Source organism: Elephas maximus, chromosome 13 (assembly GCF_024166365.1).
Source record: "Elephas maximus indicus isolate mEleMax1 chromosome 13, mEleMax1 primary haplotype, whole genome shotgun sequence".
Taxonomy (NCBI): domain Eukaryota; kingdom Metazoa; phylum Chordata; class Mammalia; order Proboscidea; family Elephantidae; genus Elephas; species Elephas maximus.
The window spans coordinates 95898689-95911196 of NC_064831.1; the positions used below are offsets into that span (position 1 = coordinate 95898689).

The 12508-nt window shown below is 43.9% G+C and overlaps 1 protein-coding gene across 1 annotated transcript in view; it reads right to left on the minus strand.

The window, feature by feature from the left end:
* TRPM1 (transient receptor potential cation channel subfamily M member 1) overlaps window positions 1-12508 on the minus strand; it is a 135931-nt gene that overhangs the window by 101007 nt on the left and 22416 nt on the right. Inside the window, exons 2-6 of the mRNA XM_049905708.1 lie at window positions 8264-8343; window positions 6048-6243; window positions 4404-4617; window positions 3595-3719; window positions 2381-2552 (exon numbers count right to left, since the gene is read on the minus strand). Coding sequence (XP_049761665.1) covers window positions 2381-2552; window positions 3595-3719; window positions 4404-4617; window positions 6048-6243; window positions 8264-8343 — 787 coding nt within the window. The remainder of the gene's footprint in view (window positions 1-2380; window positions 2553-3594; window positions 3720-4403; window positions 4618-6047; window positions 6244-8263; window positions 8344-12508) is intronic.

The window sequence follows — 12508 nt, forward strand, 5'->3', positions numbered from 1 at the left end:
TTTTGGAAGCAGATCGCCAGGCCTTTCTTCCTAGTCTATCTTAGTCTGCAGTGTAGCTGAAACCTGTCCAGCATCATAGCAACACAGAAGCCTCCACCAATAGACAGGTAGTGGCTCCCCGTGAGGTGTATTGGCCGGGAATCGAACCTGGGTTTCCCACCCCTCCCCCAACGTGGAAGGCGAGAGTTCTGCTGAACCACCACTGCCCTTAACTGGCATATAGGTATGGTATATTATTATTGTTGTTGTTGCTACTCCTGACTCCACTGCCTGAAATAAGACAGCCTGCTACCTGGGATGGCAAACACACGGGCTGCTGTTAGTTCATCAGTTCATAACGTGTTCCCAGAGTCTGCCTTCTGTCTCTTATCAGATAATAGGCTTCAGGACCACAATAGGAGCAGGCTAACTTTTGATGGCACATCCAGCAGGGTGGGTGCTGGAAAGCAAGAGGCAGCATGGGGATTACGGAGAGGGAAGACAGAAGTCTGAGAGTAGAAGAGAAACAAAGGCAAATCTGCCCACTTCACAATTTTACCCCAACTGGTCACAGCAAGTCATAATCTGAGCTCGTTTCACCAGGTGTAGCTTGGGATGGGTCCAACATTAACAAATGGCAGGTAGGAGAAGTGACCTTGGTCTCAGGTCTGAAAAGGCCTTCAGAAGAAACCTGCTAGCATAGGTTATGAAGAGATTCGAGAAATTCAAGTGGGTGAATTCAGTGTTTCCAGTGTATTTTCATGATATATTCCTGGAGCCAGAGCCTGTCAAATATTTTGAAAGACTTTGCTGTCTCCTACCAGGTACCTTCAGTTCAGTTCGTTCAGCAAACATGTATTGAGGGTCTACTTTGTGCCTGGCCTTGACCAGAAGGCATTGGAGAAACAGGGACAAGATGACACGGACCCACTTTGGAGAGTTCCAACCCACCCCAGGCTTGGTATTGAGATCCTCAGGAATATGGTGACCAAATTGCCTTCTTTTCTAGAAGATTAGAGCTGCTTCTTCTGGTTTAAGTGGACTCCTCGAAGCTCTGTGTTGTGGGAAGTGACGACTGAGCACCCCTTTGCTGTCCCTGCCCCACTCAGAGCCCTAGGCAAAGGATGACAAAGGGAAGCCCACAGGTCACATGGCCAGGTGAAGTTGGGCAGTGTGAAAACTCACAAGTCCAGAAAAATTAAAAACATGAGAACAAAAAATTCTGTCATCAGTCAATTTATCAATCAAGATCTGATTCTTGGAAATTAGTGAGTCTTTGTAGTACACCATCCTCATTCTAACCACTTGTACAGGATCACAGTTACTTTAATTATGCTTTTTTTCGGTTGTTAGCTGCCACTGAGTCGGCCCCAACTCATGGAGACCCCTCGCACAGTGGAAAGAAACTTTGCCCGGCCCTGCGCCATCCCCGTGATCAGCTGTGGATCAGACCATGTGATCCATAGAGCTTTCACTGGCTGATTTTAGGAAACAGATCACCGGGCCTCTCTTCTTAGTCTGTCTTGGTCTGGAAGCTCTGCTGAAACCTGTTCAGCATCACAGCAACGTGCAAGCCTCCACCGACAGATGGACAGTGGCTATGCACGATGGGTGCACTGGCCAGGAGCTGAACTCTGGTCTCCTGCAGGAAGGCGAGAACTCCACCACTGAACTACCAATGCCCCATAATTATGCTTTATAATGACCCGTTTTTCAGGCCTAGATTGTCCTTCACAAAATCTTACCAGTAACGGTAAAAACAAAATGCTGTGTAAGATCACCTAACAATTGTTTAACAAAAATAATTGTTAAAGTATGAATATGTTCCAAGAGATTAAGCCTGTTACTTTAATTCTACCAGTTGTTATTATTGCTCCATCTGGTTGACGTTCATTTCTTTCGCTCTAGTTTGGCCCCGCATTTCCCTGCGGCAGCTTCTCCTGGTGCTGTGCCACCTGGACCGGGGTCCTGCCTCCTGCCCCAGAAGTTTCCCATCTGGCCTATCTCAGTCTGGGTGACAGTCAGGGCTACAGAGATATGTAATGATCACACATAATATCCATCAGCTGATCAAAGAGTCTAGGAGTGTGATTTTTTTTTCCTGTTAAAACATTTAAAAAATACCTACATTAATTACAGGGAACAAGAAACATTGGTCAATGTGGTGGGCCATCTCAGCCCTCCTTTTAAACTTGAGGCATCAAAACGTAGCTCAGTGGATGCCATTCGGTAGGTGGGTAAGGCCTAGGTAAGCCACTGTCTGCGATCTAGGGAGAATCAAGATTAAAGCTTTAAAGGTCCAGAGGGACAGGAAAGGAGCAAGCCCTCAGGCAGTTTCCTTCGCAGCCGGGGTTTTCCTGGCAGCGGCCCTGGTCCGAGGGTCGTGCCCGTAAGAACTTACTTGTGTTGATCTTCTGCAGGGAGATGTGCTTCTCCAGCTGCCTGCGCAGCTTCCCCTCGGCGCCGTACTTGCCCAGGGTGCCGTTGTCGGCCAAGATGAAATGAGTGTGCGAGTTGTTGAGCACAGAGAGCTTACTCAGAGGGTTGGACATGGTCTGGTACACTCTGGTGACCTGACAAACACGAACCACACAAATCAGAGCTGCAGAACTTGGACTCGGGCTAACGGGAAGCCAGCAGAATACTTCTGTTTGTGGGCACTGCTTCATTTAATCGTGCACTTCAATGTATTCTCATGGCCCTACCCGACCTAGTGAGGGTGGTTTCCTAATTCTATAGTGTGGGAAAAAAACAAATTATTTTAGTTAATAACAACCTCACATTTTAGATAATGATGACCCAGCAATTGTACTTCTGGGCACTTATCCCAGAGAAATAACAGCTTATGTTCATACAAAAATCAGTACACACATGTTCATGGCAGCTTTATCTGTGCTAGCTCCAAGCTGGAGACAACCCAAACGTCTTCAAGCGATGAGCGGTGAAGCAAGCAGCAGTCCCCCTGTACCCCAGGACACCGCTCAGCAATAAGAAGGAACAAATGATTGGTGTGCGCTGCACATGGATGGCTCTTCCGAGAGTGAGAACAGCCGATCCCAAAGGTTATCTACTATGCTGCTGTTGTTAGTTGCCATCTAGTCTGCCAATGGTTAAGGGCCTGACTGCTAGCTGAAAGGTTAACAGTTCGAATCCACCCAGAGGTGCCTTGGAAGACAGACCTGGCAATCTGCTTTTGGAAAATCACAGCCTTGACAACCCTATGGAGCAGTTCTACTCTGCACACATGGGTCACCACGAGTTATACACTAGATGATTCCATGTATACACCATTCTTGAAAGGACAAAATTGTAGAAATGGAGAACAGATTAGTGGTTGCCAGAGATTATGGAGGGGGTGGGAGGGAGGTGGGTGTGGCCAGGAAAGGGCGGTTCAGGGTGATGGAAATGTTCTGTATCTTGACTGTATCAATGTCAATGTCCTGGTGGTGATAGTGTACTATATGATTTTGCAAGATGTTACCACTTGGAGCAACTAGGTAAAAGAGGCATGGAATCTCTGTATTATTTCTTAGAACTACATGTGAATCTATAATTACCTGAAAATATAGAGTTCAATTTTTAAAAGTTGCCAATGTCTGGAGAGAAGACACTTACATCCTTTCCGACCAAGTCTTCCTTGTTCTCCACGATGCCCCAGGGAGCAATCCCTATAGCACAGACTCGGCCTCTGGACTTGGAGGAGTGGTCTTTCAAGGCATCCCCTACATGGCTGATGACACCTGTGAGTGGTGAGAAGTCATATTTTTAGGCCCTTCTATACTACCCATCACACCACCATTCCTGAACTTTAGGGGCACCTTCTTTGAGCCCCTTTACTCCTAGGGACCAGGCCTGAGACACAGTGATCTTCATCACTAACAGAAAGCACACTGGAAGTCTGGGCTCATAGTAAGTAGTGCTCCTGCACTGGCTCCTAGAAAAGGAAGAATCACAGCACAACTCCAAACAATTATACAGAGATTTCCTCTACACGTTTCCAGGATCAAAAGGCAGAAGTAACTGAGGTCCCTCTGGCCATCTTCAGCTGCATTTAGCTGAAGTTGAGAGCCATACTGCCTGGCATTTTACTTAACTTCTCTGTGCCTCAGTTTCTTCTCTCATAAAATGGGGAAAGATTTGTGAGAGGTTCAGTGAAGAATATGCTTGCTCGGGGCTCATTTCAGGGAGTGGTACCTGGTGGATGTTCCAGAAACATTGACCATTATCATTATTATTATTATATTTGCTGCTTAAAAATATGAATCATACCTGAATAAAAAAACACGCTATTGAGTAAAGATTTCATTTTTTGTCACAAACACTGTCAAATGCAACGGCTTTGATCTTAATTATCAGGAAGTTCTTTGGGACTCATAATGAGCTCTAGGTAGGTATATTTAAGTAAAAGGAAAGCCTGTTCTCACCAGTGCTGACTCCCCCGGTGAAAATCCAGGCCCCAGTGGTCATGGCCGCCTTGATTAGGCCTTTTCCAAAGACCTGCTTCAGCTTGGGCTGCATCTCAAAGTTCTGGAGGCCTCCATGCACGGATATTAAGAGCTTGGGGAGTTCTAGCTGCCAGTCTTTCACCATGAGATGAAGCAGCGAATCTGGTTTGGTGTCATAGGATACGCGAATATACTGTAAAACAGTGTGGATGTTAAGCACCTGTTCTGAGTTTTGTTTCTCTTGTCAAAAGGGAAAGTGCTATTGCTCATATCCTAGTAAGAACTGTGTGGATAATAAATGAAGTGAACCTCGGATAGGGTTACCAGATTTAGCAAATAAAAATGCAGGATGCCCAGCTACATTTGACTTTCAGAAAAAGGTTTAGTGTAAGTACGTCCCATGCAATATTTGGAACATAAGTGTGTATCTCTTGGTTTTGCAAAGAAATAACTAGAAAGATTTAAACACGCCCTTGAAAGAAGACCCAGGTTACCTGCTGTCTTATACTAAAAAATTATCTGTCATTTATCTGAAATTCAAATGTAACTGAGTATCCTGTATTTTACATGGCAACCCTAACCTTGAGAGAGTCAGTTCTAAAGCTGCTCAGTTAAACCCATGCCCCAAGAGATTGGACAAAGATATTTTTGGGTCAGTGGCTCACTGGCCAAATTGAGTGACTTCTGGGAACAGGGATCATGGACCAGCCTCTGGACTTGACCTTCTACTTAATGGGATAAGAGGTTAATGGTCAGATGACTTGGACTCTATGAATTGGTTCTTTGTGTCCATGCCAACATTTAGAGTGTTATTCCAGAAGAATGGAGCCTTGGTGGCGCAGTAGTTAAGAGCTTGGCTGCTAACCAAGGGTCAGCAATTGGAACCCACCAGCAGCTCCTTGGAAACCCTATGGAGCAGTTCTACTCTGTCCTATAGGGTCACTATGAGTCTGAATTGACTTATCGGTAACAGGTTTGGCTTTGTGTTTGTTCCAGAAGATCGTGTGTTGTAGAATTGAAGCAAAACTGGGTTTTATCTGAAAAATGATGTTGGGCCCCATAAGATAAAATGAAATTTTAGAAAGGATCTGGCTGGGCCTGTGGAAGTATTATTCAGAGTTAGCTGAAAGGCCCACCGTGCCTTCCCTGTCTGGCAGGACCCATCAGAAAGTCAGAGGGCACACTATTAATTTGCATATGTGGAAGACTTCTGCCAAGGGAGGCTGTGGACAGACTTCAGGAGGGAAATCCCTCCAGGGGCTTCTCACATGTCTAAGGAGATTTGTAGTCCACATATTATCAAAAATACCCCAGAATTCCTCTCTCATCACTGGTGTTGGCGTGTGGTTGCAAGGTTGGGTTGGAGCATGGTTTGCGGATTCAGAGCTTTGGTATGGATTTAAAGGACACGCTATGTTCTTCACAGTGGTGTCCAGTTTCCAGATCTCATGGGTAGAAATTCATGTGTGCAGAGGTATCTCTTGGTTTCACAACGAAATATCCAGAAAGATTTAACCACATCCCTGAAAGAAGACCCAGGTACCCGTAGTCTGGGGCTGTGGGAGGCTAGCCTCTGATGAAGCGGTGGTCTCAGGGTCATCCCACTTCTCAAGGTCCTCTTACCATGGCTTTATTGGAGTACCCGCCGCCCTGGAATTCGAGAGTCCCGTATGAATCTGTTGGGTAGCTCTGGGTATGTTTGCTGACAGACCATTTTTCAGGCTGCGTTTCCACCTGTTTGTTCTCCTCTCCATTTTTGCCGGGTGTTAAACTTGGCAGAGGAGGAATATGCTGGCTGGTGAGCTGGCCACAGCAACACCTGAAAACAAAGGCAAAGCACAGTCTTTCTATAACATTTTCCTCCCCCCTCCCCGGCACCCCATTATCTCTGATGCGTTAACCTGGACAGGTGAGTTGCCCCTGAACAGGGGCATACTAACCCCTCACTCACCCAACTTTACTGGAAACAGAAATGCCAGATAATCAATGCATATTTATTGACATACTGATCTATTTTAAACACATTGGGTGATTGCCCTTCCTTACTAAATATATTTTAATTCTTTTTATGTCTTCGCAACATCAATATGGGCATTAATTACTGAACATACTGTGAAAAGTACAATACACTCAGAACAGCTGAGTTAATCTTCCATTAGTCAAGAGTTTCTGATATTTTTTAATTCTTCTTTCGCTTTGTAAAACATTTCTCTACATAGTAATGTTGAAAGTATATTTCAAAAGTATATTTCAAAGAAACCAATTGTTTCTTTTTCTCCCATTGGGTCATCACCTACCCCAGGTCTGGGGATCCTGTTCTACAGCCTCTCTCCATGACTCAGCCAGCCTTTTGCGCTCTGGCTCTGGGTTTTCTTTCTAGTCTTCTCTGAGTGTATTACTTGGTCTCGTGCCAATTTCCTTTCCTAGCTGGCCCAGGTTTTGTTAGTCAGTCAGTCATTAGACTGCTCTATACCTGAGCGGAATGGACTCACCTAAAGCATGAGAAGTCTGTTGGGAGAACAGCAGTAGCCTGGGGTGGTAAGTGTTGGTGGAGCTGAAATCTAGGGGTAAGTGGCCTGAGAAGCTACTGGGGGAGGACTGAAGCCGCTTCTGGACCTGACAGGCCCTCATGGGCAGTCACACTTACCAGGGGGTGGGTCTAGAGAGCCTGGATGGAGGCAGTGAGCTGGGGAATGAAGCACAGGGGATGGAGCCTGCTTAGGAACTAGAGCGGCATCTTTCTTGGACTGGATGGGTGGTGCAGGTGTGTGGTGGCCCTTGCCACCCACAGCTTCCTGGGGCCAGCCTACAACTCTCTGTCTCTGTTTCTAGGCTATTTTCTTGGTGGCACGGGTTTTCTGGCCCTGGCTAGAGAACTCACGGAGTTTGTGGGTGGGTGTGAGCCCTGATGCCCTTGCTGCTTCCTCTACTACCAGGCCACTTGTCTGTGTGGGGGACTGTGGCTTCACACGTGCTAAAGAGGAGTGACATAGACAGGCTCTGGATGTCTCTGAAATATGGAGGGCATATGTAACAGAAGGGGAGACTTTGGTACCACTAGAGTTGTCCCATATGGTACATCTTACCTTGGGGTAATCACGGGCCTCCAGGAAGGGAGAGAAGCCTTGGGGTGGTGGGTAGAGGGGAGCGGTCGGAGGTATGGGGGGCTGTGATTACAGGTGTCATATAAATTCAAACCAGATCATCTCTAGGAGTGTCAGTGATCCCACCTGGGCAGAGCCATATGGCACAAAAGTATGAATAAATTACCTCCTCAGCCCAGTCTCAGCCCGTGCCATCAGAGACGAGAAGTTTCAGCTAGATTCATCTCTGACTGCTTGTGTGGCTTTAGGAGACCTGTTCATTTTCTAACAGATGCCAAAATGAAATCGTCTGACATTTTGTGTACAAATCAATCCCTTTAATGAAGTTATTTCTACTTCCCTTAACCACTCAGCTCTTTGCTGTGATGGAAGCTATCTCTCATGTAAATGTATTATAAAACACAACTGAAGAGGCCCAGAAGACTCCTGACAGTCTGTAAAGCCCTCAGCACCCTAACCTCTCTATGACTATGGGAAGCTGTGGGCCCACCTGGGTCTGAGAGCTCACATTAGAGGTGAATGGTAGGTAGCAACTCTGCCAAGGATGTTTGTGCATTTTAATAGAGGAGCTTATTAGCCCAAGCGTTTCCTGGTTAATGACTTATGCGGGGCTAGATTCTGGCCACTCTTCTTGACTCCTCTTCCCTCTCCCACAAACACCAGAGGAATCATTGCTGGATAACTGGCGGGCAAGTGCCACCTTGGATAATGTCTGAATTACAGCTTCTAATTTACCTGTTTGGGTCTTTAGTGCTCGGAATTACACAGATACATTCCCTCTTGCAAAAAGTTTTCTCGATCCAAGATTTCTGACCCTGGAAGAGAAAAAAGTGGAAATGAGACAGATATATTCAGAAACCATCACCAGAGTTCACCCTTTTATTTTTATAAAATGACTCTGCTACTAACAGGAATTTTGCCCATAACATTGGAATTATCGTTGTTATTAGTTGCCAGCAAGTCAGCTCCTATTCGTGACGACCTTATGTACAACAGAATGAAATGCTTCCCCGTCCTCCACCATCCTCGTGGTCATTGGTAGATATGGTTCAGTTCATTGTTGTAGCTCCAGCCCAGAGGGCACATCTTCCAGCACTATATCAGTCAATATTCAGTTGTGATCCATAGGATTTTCATTGACTCATTTTCTGAAGTGGGTCACCAGACTTTTCTTTCTAGTCTGTCTTAGTGTGGAAGCGCTGCTGAAACCTGTCCACTATGGGTGACCCTACTGGTATTTGAAATACCGGTTGGTATAGCTTCCAGTATGATAACAACATCCAAGCCACCAGAGTAGGACAAACTGACAGACGAGTGGTGAGATATTGGAACAGCCACCTTCACTGGTTGATGCAAGTCTTTAAGGATCTTAGCTGTCATTCCTTTTAAGAGAAACGGCTTGGACTCAGCATGCCTCCACGGAGATGGTGCAGGTAGACCCTTTCCAGCATGAAACACCTTGCCTCTGTGGCCGCCCTGACCCTCAGCCTGGTCTTTGCCTCCTTCCATTTATCTTGCTTGACGGCAACAGCCCCAGCCACTCCTCAGCCGTGGCTCCCCGCCGCTCAGACCCAGGCACCCAAGAATCTCAAAGGCTGTTGATTTGTGGATAATAGTGCTAATGTGACGTCTGTCATTTTAAAGTCATTTTCAATTATAAACTTGAGTTGAGTACTTTTAAAAAGGCCTGGTACCAGTCTCCACTGAGTCAATTCTTAGCCATGGCGACCCCGTGTGTATCAGAGTAGAACTGTGCTCCACAGGGTTTTCAAAGGCTGACTTTTAGGAAGTAGATCACCAGGCTCTTCTTCTGAGGCACATGTGGGTTGACTCGAACTTCCAGTCTTCTTATTTATTTATTTATTCATTGTGCTTTAGGTGGAAGTTTACAACTCAGGTTAGTTTCTCATACAAAAATTTGTACACATATTGTTATGTCACCCTACTTGCAATCCCTATAATGTGACAGCACTCTCCCTCTTTCTACCCCAGATTTCCCATGGCCATTAAACCAGCTCCTATCCCTTTCTGCCTTATCATTCCACCTCTGGACAGGAGCTGCCCATTTAGTCTCGTGTGTCTACTTGAATGAAAAAGCACATTCTTCATGAATATTATTTTATCTTTTATAGTCCAGTCTAATCTTTGTCTGAGAGTTGGCCTCAGGAATTGTTTTAGTTCTGGGTTAACAAAGAGTCCAGAGGCCATGTCTTCTGGGTTCCTCTACTCTCAGTCAGACCATTAAGTCTAGTCTTTTTATGTGAATTTGAGTTCTGTACCCCATTTTTCTCCTGCTCCATCAGGGACTGTCTATTTTGTTCCCTATCAGGGTGGTTATTGGTGGTAGCTGGGCACCATCTAGTTCTTCTGGTCTCAGGCTGATGGAATCTCTGGTTTATGCAGCCCTTTTGTCTCTTGGGCTAATATTTTCCTTGTGTCTTTGGTGTTCTTCATTCTCCTTTGCTCCAGGTGGTTTGGGACCAATTGATGTATCTTAGATGGCCACTCAAAAGCTCTTAAGACCCCAGATGCCCTCACCAAAGTGGAATGCAGAACATTTTCTTAATAAACTTTATTATGCCATTTGACCTAGATGTCTCCTAAAACCATGGTCTCCAGGCCCCAGCTCCAGCTACTACGTCCCTCAAAGTGTTTGGTTGTATTCGGGAAATGTCTTAGTTTTTGTTTTAGCCTAATTGGGCTGACATTCCTTGTATTGTGTGTTGTCCTTCCCTTCACCTAACTTGATTCTTGTCTACTATTTAGTTAGCAAATTCCCCTCTCTCCTCCCCACTCTTGTAACAATCAAAGAATGTTTTCTGTGTTTCAACCTTTTATTGAGTTCTTATAATAATGATCTCCTACAATATTTGTCCTTTTGTGACTAACTTCACTCAGCATAATGCCTTCCAGATTCATCCATGTTGTGAGATGTTTCATGGATTCAAGATTGTTCTTTATCGTTGCATAGTATTCCATTGTGTGAATATACCACAATTTGTTTATCCATCTGTCTGTTGGTGGACACTTAGGTTGTTTCCATCTTTTTGCTATTGTGAACAGTGCTGAAATGAACATGGGTGTGCATATATCTATTCATGCGACAGCTCTTACTTCTCTAGAATATATTCCAAGGAGTGGGATTGCTGAATCGTATGGTACTTCCATTTCTAGGTATTTAAGGAAGCGTGAAATTGATTTCCAAAGTGGTTGTACCATTTTACAGTCTCACCAGCAGTGTATAAGTGTTCCAGCCTCTCCACAGCCTCTCCAACATTTATTATTTTGTGTTTTTTGGATTAATGCTAGCCGCACTAGAAAAAAAAAAAAAATCGTTGGGGTGAGATGGTATTTCTTTTGTAGTTTTGATTTGCATTTCTCTAACGGCTAATGATCGTGAGCATTTCCTCATGTATCTGTTAGCCACCTGAATGTCTTCCTTGGTGAAGTACCTGCTCATATCCTTTGCCCATTTTTTATTTGGGTTATTTGTCTTTCTATTGTTGAAGTTTTACAGTATCTTGTAGATTTTAGAGATTAGACCCTGATCAGGTATGTTGTACCCAAAATTTTTTTTCCCAGTCTGTAGGTTGTCTTTTTACTCTTTTGGTAAGCACATGTGCTTGATTTTTAGGAGCTCGCAGTTATGTAGTTTCTTTTCTGGTGCTTACGCATTATTATGTTTTGCATTTTGTTTATGCCATGTATTAGGGCTCTTAGGGTTGTCCCTATTTTTTCTTCCAAGATCTTTATCATTTTAGGTTTTATATTTAGGTATTTGATTCATTTTGAGTCAGTTTTTGTGCATAGTATGAGGTATGGGTCTTGTTTCATGTTTTTGCAGATGGATATCCAGTTATGCCAGCATCATTTGTTAAAGAGACTGCCTTTTCCCTGTTTAATGGACTTTGGGCCTTTGTCAAATATCAGCTACTCATAGTGGATGAATTTACGTCTGGGTTCTCAATTCTGTTCCTTTGGTCTGTGTATCTGTTGATGTACCAGTACCAGGCTGTTTTGACTACTGTGGCTGTATAACAGGTTCTAAAATCAGGTAGTGTGAGGCCTCCCACTTTGTCCTTCTTCAGTAATTCTTTACTTATTTGGGGTCTTTTCCCTTTCCATATGAAGTTAGTGATTTGTTTCTCCATCTCATTAAAAAAAAATCTCATTGGAATTTGGATCTGGATTGCATTGTATCTGTAGATCTCTTTGGGTAGAATTGACATTTTCACAATGTTAAATCTTTCTATCCATGAGCAAGGTATGTTTTTCCACTTATGTAGGTTTCTTGCAGTAGCGTCCTGCAGTTTTCTTTGTATAGGTCTTTTATGTCTCTGTTTAGAATTACTCCTAAATATTTTATCTTCTTGGAGGTTATTGCAAATGGTATTCATTTGGTGATTTTCCTTTTCGAAGTTCTCTTTGTTCATCAGAGGAATCCAACTGATTTTTGTATGTTTATCTTGTATCCTGATACTTTCCTGAAATCTTCTATTAGTTTCAGTAGTTTTCTTGTGGATTCTTTGAGGTTTTCTGTAAGATCATAAAACAAACAAACAAACAAACAAAAACCCAGTGCTGTCAAGTCAATTCTGACTCATAGCAATCATCTGCAAATAGGGATACTTTTACTTCTTTCTTACCAATTTGGATGCTGTTATTTCTTTTTCTGGCCTAATTGCTCTGGCTAGGACCTCCAGCACAATGTTGAATAAGAGCGGTGATAAAGGGCATCCTTGTCTGGTTCCTGTTCTCAAGGAGAACGCTTTCAGATTCTCTCCATTTAGGATGATGTTGGCTGCTGGCTGTGTACAAATGCCCTTTAATATGTTGAGGAATTTCCCTTCTATTCCTATTTTGCTGAGAGTTTTTTTTTTTTTTTTTTTTTATCCTGATGCCTTTTCTGCATCAATTGATAAGATCATGTGGTTCTTGTCTTTTGTTTTATTTATGTGATGGATTACATTGACTGTTTTT